General features: G+C 39.6%; 1 protein-coding gene across 4 annotated transcripts in view; it reads right to left on the reverse strand.

Annotated features, from left to right (window-relative positions):
- LOC133857956 (ultraviolet-B receptor UVR8) overlaps positions 1 to 15,340 on the reverse strand; it is a 33,150-nt gene extending 17,810 nt beyond the window's left edge. For all 4 annotated transcript variants that reach the window (XR_009898402.1, XM_062293351.1, XM_062293350.1 and 1 more), the window contains exons 1-2: positions 14,922 to 15,340; positions 10,743 to 10,819 (exon numbers count right to left, since the gene is read on the reverse strand). Coding sequence is in view for 3 of the 4 variants with exons in the window: in XM_062293351.1 (XP_062149335.1) it covers positions 10,743 to 10,819; positions 14,922 to 15,168 (324 nt within the window). In the remaining variant the exon portion in view is untranslated. The remainder of the gene's footprint in view (positions 1 to 10,742; positions 10,820 to 14,921) is intronic.
- Between the last annotated feature and the right edge of the window lie 5,769 nt (positions 15,341 to 21,109).

Here is a 21,109-nt window from a genome sequence, read left to right on the forward strand (position 1 = left end):
AAGGCAAGAGAGAGATTTTGAATTTGGTAAGCTCCATCAACTACGGGGATGCAAGTGCGTCCACTCGGCATAGGAAAGGGAAGGCTCACGTGTGGTAGCAGGGATTGCTTCTTGACGGTTCAGGTTTGAGGGTTTGTTGGGTTCTTTTTTCTTTTTGTGGGCAGCTTTAGCTGTTTCTGTATATACTTTCTGTGTACTAAGAGGTGTTTTACACTTTTTTAATAAAACTTTCTTACTTAAAAAAAAAAAAAAAAAAAAAAGACCTCACTAGGTGATATTTGAACTCTTCACCTAACCCACTCCACAAGAAATCTCGCTGGATCTTCTCAATATGGTTAGTAACACTCGTCGGAAGAGGAAATAGAGACATGTAATACATAGGCATATTTGCAAGAGTACTCTTGATGAGAGTAACCTTGCCACCCATAGACAAATACATCATTTTCCAACTGGCCAACCAATATTTCCTACCGCCATCCGCCTTATCCCCACACCCAAGGATTCGGGCCAACCTTCCCACCTGAGTAACATTCCCCATAGAAACCAATTCTGTCTTGGCCAAATTCACCTTTGAACTTGACGTAGCTTCAAAGCACAGGAATAAGTCTTGCATATGACGCAAATGAGCAGGAAGAGCATCACAAAAAATCAAAGTATAATCCGCAAACAGAAGATGGGAGAAGGAAGTATTGCCCACTGAGAAACCATCCAGCAACCCCCCACTAACCGCAGCAGATATCATTCTACCGAGAGCCTCCATCACAAAAACAAACAATAGGGGGGATAAGGGATCCCCTTGCCTCAACCAATGAGAGATACGAAAGAAGCCTGTAGGAGTGTCGTTAACCAAGATCGAAAAGCGCACTAAGAAAATACAATGGGCTATCCACGAGCACTATTTTCCTCCAAAGCTACACTGCCTCAACATATACAACATAAAATCCCAACTCACATGGTTATACGCTTTCTCCAAATCCATTTTACAAACGGCACTCGGCTCGCCAGATCTGAGCCTACTATCAAGCCATTCATTGGCAATAAGAACCGGATCAAGAATCAGCCTGCCTCTAATGAAGGCACTCTAGGATTTAGAGATGATCTTCTCCATTACCATCCTAAGCCTGTTAGCTAAGATCTTAGCAATAATTTTGTAGATACCCCCCACAAGACTAATCGGGCGGAAGTCCTTGAGGTTGATAGCACCGAGAATCTTCATAATAAGCGAAATAAACGAAACATTGAAATTCTTCTCAAACTTACCTCTAGCATGGAAATCACTAAAAACCTTCATAATATCAGCTCTCAGCACATCCCAACAAGCTTGGAAGAACGCCATAGAGAAACCGTTAGAGCCCAGTGCCTTGTCATCAACTATTGCTTTCACAACCTTCCTCTCCTCCTCTCAAAAATCTCTCTCCAACGAACAAGCCTCAAACTCCAAAATGGGGTCAAAGGAAAGATCATCCACCAACGGCCTCCAACTACACTGTTCGGTAAATAACTTTGGGCAAAACTGGCCAATGTGCTCACTGATCTTTGCCTAATTGGTAGAGAGTCTACCGCCAATCAATAAAGAGTCTACAAGGTTATACCTTCTATTAGAGTTTGCAATGGTATGAAAAAATTTAGTGCACTTATCCCCCACCTTTAAACACAACACCCTTGATTTCTGCCTCCAACTCGCCTCCTCCATGAGACTAGAACTTTCTAACTCCCTGACAACTTCTGCCTTCTTTGCTTTCTCCTTCGCGCCTAAGGCCCTCCCTTCTTCAATGACATAAAAAACCCGTAATTCTTCTAAAAGATTCCTCCTTTTCCTTTCGACATTGCAAAACACCTCCTCATTCCATTTCTTCAAATCAAATTTCAAAGCCTTAAGCTTGCACGCTAAGACAAAACTTGGCGTACCTTGGAAATGGCAAAAATCCCACAACTGTTTCACCAAGCCCACAAAACTATCCACCTTTAGCCACATGTTTTCAAATTTGAAGGACCTACTCCCCGTTAGAACATTGCTACAGTCAAGAAGGATGAGGAAATTATTTGAACAAAGGTGGGGGAGCCTTTTCTAGGAAACACCCGAAGAAAAAAAAAAAGAAAAAAAAAAAAAAAAAGCTTCCCATTCCGGAGAAATAAGGAATCTATCAATCCTAGACCAAATAGGGGGATCATGTGGAATCGACCATGTATAGGCACCACCAACAAGATGAAGGTCCATCAGACTTTGATCAGAAATAAAGTTAGAGAACTCCATTATCACAGAACATAAACGAGCCGCACCCGACCTTTCACTGGGAAAGCAAGTGACACTAAAATCCACCCCCAATACACCAGTAGAGGTTCCACCAACTGAGCAAGCCAGCCAGTTCATCCCATAAAAGGCCTCTATCCCTATCAGAATTAGAGCCATAAACACTTGCAAAGGCCCAGGTGGAATGATCAACAACGTTCCTGAAGGAAATAGATAGGGAGTAGACCCCCACACACGAAACAACCTTCTCCACCACCCTTTTATCCCAAATGATCAGGATACCCTTTGAAACCCCGCTGGAATCCAAACAACACCAGTCCACATGACTACAACCCCATAAACATCGCATAATACTACGCGACATAGCATCAAGCTTGGTTTCTTGAAGGCAAACAATGTCCACCTTCCAATCTTTGGGCAAATTTTTGACACTCAAACATTTAGTCCCCTTGTTCAACCCTCTCACATTCCAGAAAAGAATCTTTGGCTTCATAAGAACATAGGCCGTGAACCTTGCCTTTACCACGACTAGAGCACTCACCTGTAGTATCGTAATTAACTGAGCACTCCAAATTCTTAAGCTCCCTTCTAGTTATCTAACCATGATTGGAGAGGATCAGCTATCGCCTCAGGCCGGCATTCCTCTTCAAGAAAGGTCAAGAGGGCCAAAAGCTAATCCTTATGTCCCTCACATGAGATCCCCACAATGGGATAAATCGCCTTCGCACACTGCACAACCCAATCGAAGCGTCCCAATTTACCCACCGAACGTGGAGAATAAGTACCCAAAGGAGAAAACAGGTCACCTTCTCCATCCCCATCAATCTCATCCCCAAGACCCAAAGTACCAACTCTACCTCCCTCTTCAAGAATTTGATCACCCTATTGAGACCCAGAGGACACGTTGAAGGGAGCAAGAGTAGCATACCCCACCTTTTCTTGCGAACCCAGCTTATCCCCGCTATAAGGCACCACAGAGGTCCAATAGGACTCCAACTCTGCTCAAAAATCATTGAAGGAAACATACCCAGTGACCCGAGAAACACCCAAGGAGGAGCCCATAGCCAGAAAGGATAGGGCTATAGGACCACCAGCTATACCAAACCTTGCCGAAGGAGACCCAACCTACCGAACATCAACACTGGCAATCGTAGTGACGAGGACACCCTCTGGCAGGATCTGGGCTCCCAGCTTAGCATTCGGCAAAAGCTAGGAAGGACCACCGGCGATATCTGTCCTCATAAGAGAAGACCCAGACTACCGAACGTCAAGACTCCTGTCACTGGGACGAGAACGACCTCTTGCGATGTCTGAACTACGGGCTAAACACACGACAAAAATTGAACAGGGCCACCAGCCCCCTTGTTACGGTCTTCCGTAACAGGGATGGAAGATGGTGATTTGGATGGGGAAGTGTCAGGGACAGTAGGGTATTCGAGGTACCCTGGGCCTCCTAAGGTTAGGGTTATTCGAGAAACCCTAGAAACTCCTAAACAACCACAAGAGTTGAATAATATTTTTCTACTTGTTTTATTCATTCTTCAATACCCTTATTAATAGGGTTACAAAGCTAGAATTACTGAACGATAATTAAATAAATATTACAAATCCTAAATAATAAATATTAATTATAAAGGGAGACAAATCCCTTATTTTCCTATTGGAGATATTGCTTTATGAGCAATACTCCTTATTTACCTAATAATAATAATAATCTACGGCTCTTACCTTATTTAAAAACCTAACCTAATTATTCTATTAAAGAGGGCATAAACATAATTTCAATAATGCCCTTATCACATACTCTAGGTCCGTAACACTCCTACCCTCTTCAAATGGACCTTGTCCTCAAGGTCCTACAAATATGTCTCTACTGCAGCTGACGTGGAGTGTCAATCTCTTGAAGAAGGCAAAATAAACTACCTGCATTGAAGACCCACATGTTCCTGCCGTAACACGTTGCTCTTTTTTTTTTTTTTTTTTTTTTAAACTCATATCTCAGCTACCCTCCATTAATTTTGCACAACTTTTCACCCAAGCATTTGGCTTGCACACTTCACCCAAGCACTCCCCTTTTCTTTTCTTTTTTTTTTTCTTTTTTTTTTTTTTCCTGCAATTCATCTTTCCCAAGCAACCAACGAACCAGTGCTCCACCCAATATTATATTTTTTTTTTCCAACGTCTTCTGCCGACAAGCCAATTCTTCAGCTTCCTTGAACCCGCGTCATAGCAGAAGCTGGTCACGCCTCTTGCGTCTATATTTCCAACTCCATTTGTGCAGTATGACAACAAGATTCTTCAGGGAGTCAACAGCACTAAAAAATTTCAGGGTATTATTTGGAAATCTCGGATATTGCCATAATACTCTGTAATCTTTTTTCCAGTAGCAGATTTTGGATTCCCATCTCCTTCAATAGAAAATCCAGAAATTTGGACCCAATCTCTGTTCTTCCTCTGCCCGTCAAGCCTGAACGTGCTCCTCTGTCCATCTCTCTAAAAGGAAACTGCATGTTTTGGACGGAAAGACCCGGGCTGAGATGGAGGTTCGGAGGTTTGTACCTCGCCTTTTTCCTTCCTCTGAGCCAATCAAAGGCTCGGTTCTTTCTTTCTCTTGCACCACATCGGAGACGGCCATGTGGGTTTGCATCGTGATTGTTGGGTTTTGGCCGGGAGGAGGTTTTTCTTAGTGTTTTGGGTGGGATTTTGGGTGGTGATGGTTTGATCTGTGGTGGTGAGGCCGTATTTGGATTGATGGTGTGGTGGATATTTGGATTGATGGTGTGGCTAACAGATGTGGTTTGTGGCGGGTTTGAGGGCTTGCAACAGTGGGAGTGGTTGGGCTTGAAGGTTTATGGGGTTGGTACTGTGGGTTATGGTTTGACATATTGATGGGTAAGCTAGGGGGGAGTTTTGGAGGGGAACTGAGTGGGGACATGTGTGTTTGAACGGTGATGGATTCTGGGTCTTTGCTTGGCGGTGGGGTTGGTGTTTCTTTGGTGGGTTGTTGTTCGGGTAAATTTTCTAAGAGTGAGGGTGAGAGTGATATTACCTGTGAAGAGCTTGTGTGGTGGGATGGGTCTTCTGCACGGGGTTGTTGGACCTGGATGGAGAGGGCAGCCATCATCTCCTCCATTCTTTTAATAAGTCTTTCCTCCATAAGCTGCCAGTCGGCGTTGAGAGAACTCAACTTGCTCGCTATACGCTCTAATCTTTGGTCCGCCATGTCGCAACGAGGCTCTAATACCAAGTTGTTACGGTCTTCCGTAACAGGGATGGAAGATGGTGATTTGGATGGGGAAATGCCAGGGATAGTAGGGTATTCGAGGTACCCTGGGCCTCCTAAGGTTAGGGTTATTTGAGAAACCCTAGAAACTCCTAAACAACCACAAGAGTTGAATAATATTTTCTTCTTGATATCTTATTCATGCTTCAATACCCCTATTTATAGGGTTACAAAGCTAGAATTACGGGATGATAATTAAATAAATATTACAAATCCTAAATAATAAATATTAATTATAAAGGGAGACAAATCCCTTATTTTCCTATTGGAGATATTGCTTTATGAGCAATACTCCTTATTTACCTAATAATAATAATAACTACGGCTCTTACCTTATTTAAAAACCTAACCTAATTATTCTATTAAAGAGGGCATAAACATAATTTCAATAATGCCCTTATCACATACTCTAGGTCCGTAACACCCCTCTAGACTTGCCGGAGAAGACCCATCAAGGCGGACATCAACAGACACTATCGTCAGGACCAGAACCACCTTCGGCGAAAACTATGGCAAAGCAAAACACGGATTGGGAGAGCTAGGATCCCCACAACCCAAGCCCATACTCGGTAAGGACCCAAGCTCCACCTCAAAATCCAGACCAGTACTGGGTTTGGAATTATTCAAGGGCCTAGATTTATGCTTGAGAGCCCATAACTCCCCCCCCCCCCTAATTACGCCCAGCACAGTTGGGCTTATGGACAGGCCCAAACTTCTCCAACCCTTCTAGAATACTCAGCAGAGCCCGATCCACCTCAGTCTTTAAACTCACGAGTTGTCCCTTCCACGCCCAAAGCAGAGACTTCAGCTTTCCCTTTCCTATCAACCTGCCCTCCCCCACGTCTTCAACACTAGAATGGCAAGCTAACTTGCCTCGAGCAAAGGAAATATGCTTAGTGTCAGAATGAGGCAGACCCACCAGATAATCAACGGCAAACAGGTCCTTTCCTAGCAAGCCCCCTAGTCACACCGTCAATGCCTCCTCCGTCACTGAGTAGCTCGCCTCTGACCTCAGCACCTCCACAAAAGACAGTGCATCAACTTCACCAAGAGCTCCATGCCTTCCAGTAAGTGCAGAACCCAAACCCACCCCTAGCCCAACTTTCTTCCCAAACCCAAACCCAACTGGGCTTCAAAAAACGATTTCACCTTACCCAACTCAGCGGCAAAACAGCTCTAGCCCCACCCTACATGAGCTTAAGAGATCAAAAAGAGCCCTCTCCGGCTACCCACTGCATAAACCGCCACCTCCAAGAACCTGCTGGATTTGTTACCACCTCTTCGAACGATGAGAACCTTTGAACCCTCCCTAAAGGACTTGACAAACTCTTTATCACTAGGGAACCGCATCAACTCCTCCACCATTAATACCAACCATGCGGTAAACTGGGTACCTAAAAACACCAAACCAGAGAAGCCCCTCCTTTCTTCCAACCTCACTGCCGAGGCACCTTCCACCATCGAGAACACAGAGGTTTTAGCCTCCACGAAGATCCACCTCTCCGTACTTCAACCAGGCAACAGTTCCATCACAATAGTTGGTGTTTCATTGTTCCTTGGGTTATCTATTCCTGGCTATTTCCAACAGTATCAACCTGAATCCAGCTTGATATTTTGTTCCTTGATTTACCACGAGTAAATCAAGGAATCAAATGTTCATGTGCAACATGTTCATAAAAGACCCAGAAAAATGGATATCAGCTTTAGTTGAGCCTTCTTGGTCATTGTATATCTTCTCAAATTGACCCACATGGTTAATGCATAAACAACCAACGGTGTGAGTGTATATATTCAGTTTCTAAAAAGGGAACTTGAGTAGTTGTGGTGATGTGGTGCTGTGTTTGTTCTTTCATAGATTAATGGATTGTTTATTCATCGAAAAAGAACAAAGTATATTTAGTTGGAATGGTATACTAAGAAAAGAGAGAAAAGAATAGAAGATAGATAGAGAAGAGTATTAGAAGAAAACGTCCGAATTAGGGTTCTCCTCCTGCTCATGTTTTATTTATAGTTCCTACATATTCTAAAAGTACATAAACGCCCCCAATATTCTAATAATAAAATAATATAAAATACGCACATCAACACTCCCCTTCAAGTTAAGTCAAGATATCTCCCATGCCTTGCATAAAAGGCACTACTTGACACTCCTTTTGTCGGGACATCAATAAGCTTTTCCCTTGTCTTCACATCAATGTGCAAATTATACTAGCTCGTAGTTTTTCTTTAATAAAATGTCAATCAATTTCAACATGCTAGGTTTGATCATGTTGGGCTGGATTGTGAGCAACATTAATCACATCTTTGTTGTCACAATACAGTCTCACGGAATCTTTGGAATCATACCCAAGTTCTTTCAATAATATCTTCAACCATAACATTTCACACTCCATGAGTCTTGGCTCTAAATTCTGCTTCCGTACTAAATCTATCAACAACTGAATGTTTCTTGCTATGCCAACTAACCAAATACCTCCAGAAAAATGTGTACTCACTATAATATCCTAACGTGAACTGTCAATCCATAATAGATCCAACCCAATCTGCATCTATATAGGCTTCTATTTTCAAGTGATAATGATAAGAAAACAACAATCCCTTGGTGAGGATTTTAGGTCACAAAGAATCCAATAGACTACTTCCATATGAAACTCAAATGGCCAATGCATAAATTGATTCATTACACTAACAACATATGCAATTTTTTTTATTTTTTTTTTAAGTAATCAAGAGTGCCCCTAATAGGAACGAACAAAAAATAAATTTAAAAAGTCTGAATAAGTAAAAACATTCACGCTATGATGAGACGCTATCCAAATATATAACATATTAAGCAAACACTTCCTTATCTCCACCATCGATGTCTCTACATCTTCAAAGTGCCGCGCATTTCACTCCTTCCAAATACACCACATTAAACACAACAGAATTAACCGCCAAACTTCCTTAGCTGGACCATACCCAAACGACGCAATGTTAGGAAGAGTAAGGGACAAAGAAATCAACCTGCCAACCAATTGTTGGTATTTACCTTTGTCTGCCAGAGGACTCTCACTACTTTCACCCAACCTAACATTCACCTCCACTGGATTATCAATAGTTTTACATCTGAGTATCCTTGTTTCTTTGAGAAGATCAAGGATATATTGTCATTGGGAGATATATATACCATGTTTTAACTTTGTACCTCAATTTTTTCCCAGAAAACACTTCAAACTACACAAGTCTTTTTATTTCAAATTCATTTGCATGATAATTTTATAAGTTTTGTATCGCATCATCATCATTTCCTGTTACTACAATACCATCTATATACACAATAAAAGCCGTTACCTTTCCTCAATAAGAACGTTTGATAAAAAATATATGATTAGTAGGACTTTGCAATCAAATCTCTATATAGCTCCGAAAGACCGTTGAAACCATGCTCTCGGAGATTGTTTTGAATCATACGACGAAATTTACTTCAATAACCTTCAAGTTTAAAAATACAAAAGAGGAGATTGTTTCGAACCATATGACGAAATTTACTTAAACACCCTTCAAGTTTAAAAATACAACAGAAATAAAAATGGAAAAAATAGAAAATTATAAAAAAACAAAAAGAAGGAAAATTAAAATAACAAAAAAAAAGTAAAAAAAAAAATGATAATTCAAATAATTTTCTTTTTGATAAATAATGTTATTTCATTAAAAAAGCGCAGAGGGGCACAATTCTAATACACAGGAAATATGCAAAAGTACCCCTAAAAGTAGAAAACAGAAGAGCATGAAATTAAAAACATTGCAAAAGTAACACTACTCAGACTATGATGAGACGAGACCCATAAAAATAAAGTATTAAGCACAGTTCGACGGAAAAATTCAGAAAAAATATATATATATAAGGAAAAAAAAAAAAAAAAAAAAAGAGGACCAACGACATAGCCGTGGGTCGCTAGAGACCCATGACGGCCATGGGTCAGTGCAGACCAGTGAAGGTTGTGGGTCACTCCAAACCCACGATTGTGGATGTGGCCTTGCCACCATCTATGCGTTTTGGGAGTGATTTGATGACCACCCACGAATCTTCCTTGTTTTTTTTTTTGGAAGTTCATGATTATTTATTTAGTTTTTAATTTTTATGTTTTTATTAAGTTTTTTATTTTTAATCTGCGGGTTTTTCCATCCTTTTACGCCTAAAAATGATTATTTCGTCTAACTTAACAATTTTGACTAACAATAGGGTTTTTTTAATGAAAATGGAAGTTCAAGGAGGTTGAGCGTGACAAGTGGTAATTTATAAACATACAAATTTACCCTAAATTAAATTTTTTTAAAAAAATAAAGGTAAAATGAAACATTTTACAATAATTATGCCCGTTCCAAGTTCCAACAAATTCAGCAGAAATCCCATCCAAGATTAAACAAACTTATGTTTTCCAAACAAACATAGCCTACCTCTGAAAACTTCAACTATGGTTTATGGACAAATTCTTAGTAGAGTTTAGCCAACAATCACTCCAAAAAAGAAACAACTTACAAGAAATTGATAGAAGTTTAAACAATGTTCATGTTAGGAATGATTATATGCTATTTTTAGATGCACTTATCTACACAACTAGTTACAGCTTTAACCCCTAATCAAGTAGAATGATAGGAGTATCCAATAAAGTCCATATAAGACATCACATGTGCACAGAAGCACAAAAATCATTCATTAAAACCTTCCAGACATGCCTCACCACAGATATGATTGAACTGAAATGCAATCAACCTCAACTTCATGACTTTTCAAAATTATTCAATTAAAATCTTCACGAGCTAAAAATTATCCCAATTTTTGTTGACACCGGTTGAGATCAACCAGCATTCAATTAAATGCAGTAAGTGTCATATAAGATATCATTTCATAAACATAAAACTAACTTATATGGGGAGTAGATTGGGCTGTTGAACTAAACAATTCCATGCATCATTGACCCTAAAAGTCGGCAACAGGTCCCAAGACTATGCACACATTTACTTTCAATTCATCCATAATGATGTTCATCAACATCCAACGCATGCTTCCTAATCCTATAAGTAGATTAAAACGACCTGAAACAAAGAATTATAAGAATAATAACGTAAGTGTAGAACAATTCATAATAACTGTCGTTTGGCAAATTTAATAAACCAAACAGACAAAAAGTTAAACAACTAAGCAAAAAGGTAAAGACACCATACAGTAGTATAAATTTTATTATCTGATATGCCAAGCTGTCCAAAATCATTAAGACCGGTGGCAAAAACGCTCCCAGGTTCTGTCAAAGAAGGAGGATAATTTTATAAGCCTCTGTCCTGACACGGTTAACCATCTTCACAATCCATCACCAATAATTGAAATATCATTATTTCGAAGATAAACATTGTGCCAAATAAGACAAATTGAATTAGGAGGAAAAAAAAAAACAAAGAGCATGATTAGAGATATGAGAAACATTAAAAAAGAGTCAAATTATGGAAGTAATTTAAGAAAGAATCAAGCTAACATAATCTAAATCTAAATCAATGTACAAAATGAAAATATAGATCCATAGGGAATTTCAATAATGGAAATTATCCTTAAGCACAATGTTCTAAAACCCAAAACAAAGTGGATTGATTCGTGTTGGTCTACATTCTCGACCAATTTACCTACATCAGTAAACTCATTTTGGAGCATTTGGCTCACCAATTGAACCGGCGGACAATTTAGACCATTGGCTTACCAATTGAACCAACCGACTGCAGAATCATGAACAATTATTAGGACCGCGTCAGGCTACTTTAACCACTCCATTCCAAAAAAGAAAACAAAAGATATTAGCATTGAACCGTAATCCACAGGATAATTATCTCATGCCTTTAAAGATAGATGGAAGCAGTTTGTTGTGTCAACCTTCTACTTAACACTATATTTGCTAGGAGAGACAGAGAGGGATGGAGGGAAGGAAATCAAAAGGCATGAAAAGGAGTCCAACTTTTCCTCATATAGTTTCATTGAGCAAAAAGGATCAAGGAGGTTGCCAGCCTTTTTGAGAACAAAATCATAAAATCATTATCTAGTTCAAACTTCCCCACTCTTTCTTTTTTTTATGAGTAAGAGAAATTTCATTAAAAGCGCAAAGTGCGATCAAGTACACAGGGAGTATACAAGAATGACAATTAAGAAGAAGAGGAAAACAATACAAGAAAATCGTTATAACTAATCACTAAAGGGGCAAGGAACGCAGCCGTCCAAGAGTACAAAGAACAAAAAAAAAAAAAAATGAGCTCCTCAATGGTTCTTTCTTTGTCCTTGAACTGTCTATCGTTGCGTTCCCTCTACAAGCACCATAAGAGGCAGCAAGGAGCCATCTTCCACACAACCGCACTCCGGGAGCTACCACCCGCCCACCAACAAGCGAATAAATCTACCACCCGACGAGGCATAACCCAAGACAAACTGAAGCGACTAAAAATGGCATTCCATAGAACGTAAGCGACCTCACAATGAAGAAGTAGATGATCCACAGACTCCCCATTCTTTTTACACATACAATATCTATCAATCACAATGACTTGCCTCTTTCTAAGATTGTCCAAAGAAAGGATCTTCCCTAAAGCTGCCGCCCAAGCGAAAAATGCCACTTTTAAAGGAACCTTGGTCCGCCAAATACTTTTCTAAGGGAAATGAACTGTCTCCTTGAAAGCAAGAATCTAATAGAAAGATCTAACATCAAACTTCCCTTTGCAAGAAGGAGACCACCAAAGCTTGTCTTCCCCATCACGATCTAATCTAATAGAATACAATAAGGTGAAGAAGGAAGCCAAGACGTCCACCTCCCAATCGTGGGCCGCTCGAATGAACCTGACATCCCACTGAAAAGATCCGTTCTCCAGAATCAAATGAACTGCAACGAGTGAGTTCTTGTCGCAAGCTATGTCATACAAACTTGAGAAAGCTTCCTTAAGGGGCATCTCTCCGCACCACACATCATCCCAGAATCTGATCCTGAACCCATCTCCCAAAACAAGTCTAGTATGGCTACTAAACAAACTCCACCCTTTCCTGATGTTCTTCCAAAGCCCTACTCTGTGAGACCCAGGGGGGTCTAAGGAACACCAACCAGCCCAAGTAGAACCATACTTAGCATCCACAATTGATCTCCACAAAGCCTCTCTCTCATGCTCATAACGCTACAACCACTTCCCTAATAAAGCCTTATTAAAGGTCAAATTCCGGATACCCAAACCACCTTCTAAAATAGGGGAACAAACCGTGGACCAGCTAAACTTCCCCACTCTTACCGAGAGAGAGAGAGAGAGAGAGAGGAGCTTTCCCTTCTCTCCCACCTTTTGACCTCCCTACCAAATAAGGGGATGTGTTCTCTCTCCTCTCCACTCCATTCCATTCCAACTTGCTCCATCATCCCCCTAAAATCCATCCAAAAAATACTCAGTACCAAGTTGACACATATTAACACAAGTAACCAATAATGTCAAAACCACAACTTGAACCTAAGAACTCATGGCAAGAGTTTGCACCCTCAACCATTAGGTTGATGCTTATATTGTGCCATTTTTCTCATTTCAAAGATATAGATAGTTGTCTCCTCATTCTTTTTGCATAGGCAACACCGATTTACAAGGGTGAAACCTCGCCTTCTAAGATTGTCAACCGTGAGGATTCTACCTAAAGTTGTTGTCCAAGTAAAGAAAGCAATGTTAGGCGGGGCCTTAATCTTCCAAACACTTCTTCAAGGTAACGAACCAGGCTCTCCAAACTATAAAGATTTATAAAAGCTCTACACTTCAAAGCCACAATTGCTAGCTTGCATCCACATCATTCTATCCACCTTCCCTAGATGAGTTTTCGATTATAACAGATTATAGAAAGAGTCAAAGGATTTCAACTCCCAATCCTAGACGGCCCTGGTAAAACTCGGGTTCCAATGGATAGAAGTGCCCGAGGAGTCCAAATAATCTGACACCAAGTTCTCTTTGTCCCAAGCTAGCGAATAAATTTCTGAGAATGAAGACTTGAGTGACTACTCCGCACCAAACATCATGCCAAAAGCGAATGAAGATCCATCCCTAACCTTGAAGGAAACAAGGTTGGAGAAATACACCCAATCATTCCTAATATATTCTTCCAAAGGCACACCCCATAGGGCCCACGAACTTCCTCTGAACTGCAGCCCCTTCTCTATATCCCATACTTCTTAACAATCATCTATCTTCATAGAGAGAATACTCCTCTCGCACAAATCTCCAAAGTCACTTTCCAAATAGTGCTTTGTTGAACAGCATGAGATTCATAACTCCCAACCCTCCTCTAGAAACTGGGGAGCATATAGTCTTCCATTTTACTAGATAAAACTTATGCTCACCTCTTGTCCATCTCAAAGAAAGTCTCTTCAAAGACACTCCAATCTCCTAGCTATACCAACTGCAACTGGTAAAGAAGCAAGTCATGAAGATACAAGCAAACATCCAACTCCTACATTTAGAACCAAAGCCAAGAGGGCCCATGAGATAGGAGAGGAACTCCTAGTTTACATGGTCGTAAGCTTTTTCTAAGTTCTGCTTGCAAATAACGCCAGGAATACCCAATTTTAGCCTGTTGTCTGGACAATCAAAGTAACTGTAAGAATTGCATCTTGAGAATCCTATCATATTCCTTATCCAACAAAATATTACCATCCTTAGATTTCTAGCGATTTCAATTCCGATATTTCATCGGATTCTCAAAAATCTAGATGCCAAGGGGCATTGTATTACTTGAACCAATATTTATTAAAAAAAAAAAAAAAAAATCGTATTATTTGGACCAAACACCAAGGCATCACTAAATTGGTTATTGAACAACTCCTCCCCACTCTTACAAACAGAGAGAGAGAGAGAGAGAGAAGCTTCCCTTCCTTTTTCTTCTTCAATCCACCCAACTTTGGGCAGATTGGAAATGACAGAACCTTTACCCTCACTCCTCCCTACCAAATAAGGGGTTTTGCCTGTCTCCTCTCCCGTCTCATAGCCTACTTCGCCCTCCTAAAATTTCCTCAAAGAAACTAGTTTAGACCACCACCACTTGGAACCAAGACACCGTGCATGCAATTTGCACCATAACCATTAAGTTGATGCTCATCATGGTGTTACTTTGAATATATATTTTAGCAACAAAATACTATATTATAACACCTCTCATTTCTAATTGTTCATACTATATTATAACATAGTTCGCACCATTACCATTAAGCAGCACATAGCGATTACAATAGGTGAAAAAAATCGATCCTCTGACCTAACCGACAAACTTTTTTTTTTTAAAAAAAAAAATCAATGAATAAAAGAAGAAAAAAGAAAGAGAGAGGGAGAGAGCAACAGGAATTTAGTTAGAAGGACCTGTTAAGAAGAGGGTGTGAGCACCGCCACAAGAGATGGCCCTAAGGCTTTGGTCGCGGAACGCAGAGCAGATAGCAGGCCTCCACTGAGATTCCAAGCCTCCAAGCCCAAGCCTCCCGTAGTCTCCATTCCCCCACACAGCCGCGAACCTTTTTCTTGACGCCTGATTCGACATCCATCTTCCGAATATCCCTTTCCCTATCCCTCTTTTCAAATCCAATCTCCTAACAATTTCTCTATTCCACATTTTGTCCCAAATTCGGCAAGACTAGTATGAGATTAGATGACAACTGAGAAAAAGTGAAGCAACTCACGGATCATGGCTCCAAGTACTGCAACGCCCTTCCTAGGACCCTAACCATCCATGTGTACGATAGAAGAAGTTGCTACAGTCGGTTGGTTCTTCCCTTTTTTTTTTTTTTTTTGATAATATTATTTTCTCCTCCTATCACATGTTTCTCTTTTTCTTTTTCTTTTTCTTCTTCTTTTCTTTTCTTTTCTTTTCTTTTTTTTTTTTTTTTTTTTTTAAGAGTAAATGTATCATATTCCTATAAGTCAAAGTGCGTTTTGAAAACAATCCCTCATTTTTAAAAATAAATTTTTGCTCACTAACTTTTTCACAAATTTGAAAGAGGTCATTCCGTCAGATTTCTCTCCAATTTTTTTTATATTCGTTAGTGCTGCATCACCATTTTTGTCAAATCACCTTAAAATAATATTTTTTATAATATTTTAAATTGAAATATAAAAAAGTAAAATCTTAAAAAAATGAAAAAAAAAAAAAAAAAAAAAAAGTCACCCACTACCATCCCCACTATTGGAGGTGCTCCCTTGGGTAGCTGAACTGGTCTTCGCGTTTCTTTGATGTTAATTATACTGGCTACATTCTGTTGACAAAATTATCGCTATATTAGTGTAATGCTAAAACATGGACACTGTAATTATTCAGAGTCTTACAAAATATTCAGAGCATATCTTCTCAACTATGGAAAGGCCTTAGTATGACAAGTATGAGTGTCACAAGAATCAAGAAGGCAATTTCCGAATTTCAGGAAGATTCTGCAAAGTTTACAACTCAGCAAAAGTTGGTTCCATAGTTGCCATCCGAACGACCCAGAGAAACGTCTGGACACCCATCAGTGTTCGAGAAGATTTTGAACAGCTCAGCAAACACGGTTGATGAAGATAGCATGCAAACGTTTGAACACTAGGGCAACAATGTCTAGACGCAGAGACTGAAGTTTAATGAAGAAACGCGTGAAGCGTGTAATAGAAGTCGATTGCTGCTTGTCGTCCGGACGCCCTCCATCTAAGCCCTGATGCCGCACAGAGAACTCCGAATCAGTATTGTAATAGGTCTTCTAAAGCCTATAAATAGAGCTCTCTAGGCTTGTATTATTCACAGAATTCAGTATTGAATTCCATTGTGCTTAGATAGGGTGTTTAGATAGAAATTATGAGATTTGCTAGTTCTCTAAGAGTTTTTCTTTGTGTGATTTAATCGTTTGAACTCTAGATTAGGGAGGAGCTCTAAGCTAAATGAGTCTATTGAAAACCTATTCAGGTAGGAGACCTAGTTAGGAGGCGTTCACGTATAAATACGTGTCAGAGTTAGAGGTGCAACTACTTCATCGGGTTATGTGAGTAATACTGCCTTATAACTAGCTTTGTCTTCTGAATAGTAGATTTCCTAGGTTTGGTTGCCCCGTAGTGGTTTTTCTCATAATTGAGTTTCCACTTTGTTAACAAAATATTAGTCTTCTTTTAATTCCACATTTAGATATTTTGTTACACAAATTGATCACACACACACATTTAAATTAGAAGTCTATTTATTTTCAATTGGTATCAGAGCGGGTTCACTCTTATTGGATTAATTTCCTAAGTGCAATCCACTCCTTATTTTATCATGTCTCAAACTCTTAATTATGTTCCTACCTTTGATGACATGAATTATGGTTATTGGAAAGCCTGTATTCCCTTCTTTCTAAAATCTATTGATGTTTGGAAGATTGTAGAATCTGGTTGGATTAAACTAGAGGATACAACTAACGAACTCACAGTTGCTCAAACCAGCGCACAACTTTCCAATGATAAAGCTCTCCATGCTCTATGTCAAGCTCTTTCACCGTCTGAATTCGCAAGAATTTCAAACTGTGAATTTGCTCAAGAAGCATGGCAAATTTTTGAAACAACATATGAGGGCACAAAAATTATTAAATCTGCCAAACTCCAAATGTTGATTTCAAAATTTGAAAAAATTAAGATGTTGGAAAATGAGACATTCAATGAGTTTTACACCAGGATTAGCGACCTGAGAAACATGATGGTGAGTCTCGAGAAGAATATCTCTTATGTAAAACTCATCAAAAAGATTCTAAAGTCTTTACTAGAGCGTTCATGATCAAAGTTACAACTATTGAAGAAAGCATTCAAGGACCTGGATTCTATGAAAATTGAAGAGTTGGTGGGATCTTTTCAAACTTATGAGTATTCCATGCCTCCAATCAAAAAGGCGAAGACAATCGCTCTCAAGGCATCCAAAAAGAAGGCCAGTGTCTCCTCTGAGGAAAACTCTGATAATCAAGAAGAAGATGCAGCGGCGATGCTCGCCAAGAATTTCGAGAGACTAATGAAGAATGAGAAATTCATAAAGAAGTTCATTGAAAGACTGAAGAAGGCCCCCAAAGAAACTGAGCCAGAAGAAGCTGAGAAGGATCCAAGAGGTCCCAGATGATTTGAGTGCTCAGGCTTTAGGCATATGCGGGCAAACTGTGGGAATCTCAAGCAGGCCAAGGGGAAGGCCTATAACGCTACTCTCAGTGAATCTTAAGAAGAGGAGACCCCAGAAAAAGATAAGAATTTTCTAGCATTTGTTGCTCCACATGAAGAATCAGAAGGGTTAAAATCCTACTACTTAGAGAGCAACGATGAAGACTGGGAAGAACTCAAGGAGGCCTATAAAGTCCTCTATGTAAAGTTCTTGAAGCTGAGGGAGACACGCCAACAACACGTGTAGGAACTGAACAGCCCGAAGACGGAAAGAAGCACGATGCTTATAAAGATCACAGATTTAGAGGAGAAGCTATTAAAGGCACAACTGTAGATAAAAAGGCTGACTGATGATAAGCTAACCCACAAGCTATCAGTCCAGAAGAGCCCAACAGACAAGACAGGACTCAGGTATGTAGCCTCTACCTCAGTTATTCCCTCTACTTCAAAGACTGTGTTCTTCAAGTGAGGATAAGGGAAAGGCTGTCATTGGAGGAGAAGATCCGGTTGTTGTAGAACTCATTCAAAACCCTCCCATATGCCACCACTGTGGCGTAAGCGATCACATTCGACCCTGGTGCCCTTAGCGTCAGGCTTAGAAATCGAAGGTAAAAAAGGAGCCGCCAAGACAAGCTACATCCAACACTAGACCTTCGATAGGATATCAGACTCCACAGCATCAGCGGCGACAACGGCGATTTGTTCTTGCCAATCAGAGTGGCAAACCAAAGAAGAACAAATCAAGGCACTACAAGGAGAAGTCGTAGAAGCCTGAAAGCAACCAATCTTATGAGGGGTTGTCTATTTTGATGCGGAACTTGCTGAGATGGATGGACAACCAGTTGAAGGCCTGTCAACAACCACCACCATAGGTAAGGCAGGTTTGGGTCAGAAAGGATGAGTGCACTTACCCCTTGAGAGGGAGTGGATCCACCTAGTTAATGAGGTCACACATGCCTAGGATTTTGGTTCATAATCCTAGAGCATGTCAGGTTTGTTTGCATTGCATTGGTTTCTCTCTATCATATCTTTACATATGCTTTGCATTCAAGGAACCATATTTGTTTTATCCCCATATTTTCTCTTGTTTGCCTTGAGGAAAATTTTTGCAGGTCTTTGATGGGGATGACAGAAAAAGCACGTTAGGCGGCTGTTTTTCTGTCTTGGTAATTTCAAACCGCTCTATGAGGAATAGGTTTTCTCTTATCCTACATGCTAGGATTAGATTTTATCTATTTTCCACATAGCATGTCTTTGTTGTTTTTCAATTTTTTTTTTTTAAAAAAAAAAGAAAAGAAAATGGGGGAGAAGATGCAGAATTTTTATTTTTTTATTTTAATAGCTTTGCAGATATTGCATGTATTTTTACTTGATATCTCAGTCATTGTGCTTTGATGACAGATGCTTATATATGATTGAGAGTTTATGCATGATATCTGCTAAAGTGTCTATGTGGCATCTTAATGATATATAGTTACTTTTCTCATGCGATGAAAAATTGTGCACTATCCAAAATTCTCTTAAGGTACTTTTTTTTTTCCTCTCTGATTTTGAACATCTGAAAATTTTTACTTGATATCTCAGTCATTATGCTTTGATGATAGATGCTTATATATGATTGAGAGTTTATGCATGATATCTGCTAAAGTGTCTATGTGGCATCTTAATGATATATAGTTACTTTTCTCATGCGATGAAAAATTGTGCACTATCCAAAGTTCTCCTAAGGTACTTTTTTTTTTTCCTCTCTGATTTTGAACATCTGAAAATTCTGAGAAGATAGTTTTTTTTTATAAGATGGTCAAATTGACCAACTTGCTAGTTGAATCTAGAAACCATAAACTCTAGCATTCTCTCTAGGTTGCAACACAAGCAATAATGAAAAGCATATAAAAATCAAACAATCTGGATTCTAAAAGATCCACTGTTGAACATGCTTAAAAATGTCTTGAACTTGTCCTTATAGAAATAGTCAGTGACCAATTCATTGCGGAAATAGACGATCACTAATGGAGTAAGTAAAAGAAAAGTGCTGCATCTTAGGGGAAGTGTATCAGATGAGGGTGGCTAGGCTCTCTTGTTTAAGAAAATTCAATTGCTTTAGATCATATCAGCAAACATCATATCTTATTGAGAAAGCTTTCACACACACATACATGGCATGAGTTGGGTAACCTGTTTAAAATTTCTATCTGTAGAGAAATTTGTGATCATTGATTGCTTGACTCTCAATCATATATTTGCATATTTTTGTCTTACTATTTGACTATTTTATCAATTTTCAATACATGGGTGTTCTAAAGCTAATCTTAGGGAAAATTATTTTTCTGTAAATTTTTCTCTAATTTAAGCTTTTAAGTGTGGAGCGTTCGGACGAACTTGGCTTAAAGTCCAGACGCGTGCGACCCTGCCGATTGCTGATCTGGCAGTGGATTGTCTGGACGGGTTAGTAACACATCTGGACGCGATCCCTACATGTATATATCCGTCGCTTTCTCCTCGCCGAGCCGCACCTTTTCCTTTTTTTCTCATATTTCTTGCAATTTCTCTTAGATTTCTCCAAAGTTTTCAGCCATTTTTGTTAGTTTCTGCATACTTTATCTCATACCAAGTACTCTTATTATTTCCTTTTGTTCTTTGAAGTATTTTTGCTTTTTAAGAATAATGTTAATTAGGACATTTATTTTGGAATATTGTTGAGATACGCATGAAATAAATTTTCTATCTATGTTCTGGTATTGGTATGATATATCTGTGATATTTGGGCTGCTGATTTTTACATTGAGTAAATTTTTGGGCATCCAAATTACAGCTGTTATAATGCCAAACTTTTTCTAGAACTAACAGGATCTAATTTATTTTTGGTATTATTTTTTTTGGAATATTTGTGTTTAAATTTTTTTCAAGACAATGTCTTCCAGCAGCTCCCAGCGCAGAGTCCGCCAGAGGACTGAGGCAGGTCTTGAGGCTACCAGAGCCATGGTGGAACACAGACAAGTGATTATTGAGAGAAACGTCGTTAGAGCCAACGTTATGGTACCTCCATTCTCCTTCATTGATTAGATGATCTAAAAGAATCACTGGCAGTTTCTCTACATCTGCTCCGATATCATCTATCCCAGATTGGTCCGAGATTTTTATGGATACATGGAGGTAGTCCAGGATGAGCAGCGCAGTCTCACGTTACAGGCCACAGTCAGAGAAGTGACTTTTAGGATATATACTGCTCTTATTGGTACTTTCATTAGGACTGATCCAATGCCACTTGAGGATGTTCCCTATCCAGATTCCGTGGATGCCCCCTCCATGGAAGATAGGGGTGCAAAGGCGGTTGCGGTTAGCAGTTATTGGCTAAAACCGCTAACCGCAACCGCCTAGCGGTTATCAAAAATCTGCAAACCACCTCCCCCAACTGG

The sequence above is a fragment of the Alnus glutinosa genome, chromosome 14 (genome assembly GCF_958979055.1).
Source record: "Alnus glutinosa chromosome 14, dhAlnGlut1.1, whole genome shotgun sequence".
NCBI classification, from domain to species: Eukaryota; Viridiplantae; Streptophyta; class Magnoliopsida; order Fagales; family Betulaceae; genus Alnus; species Alnus glutinosa.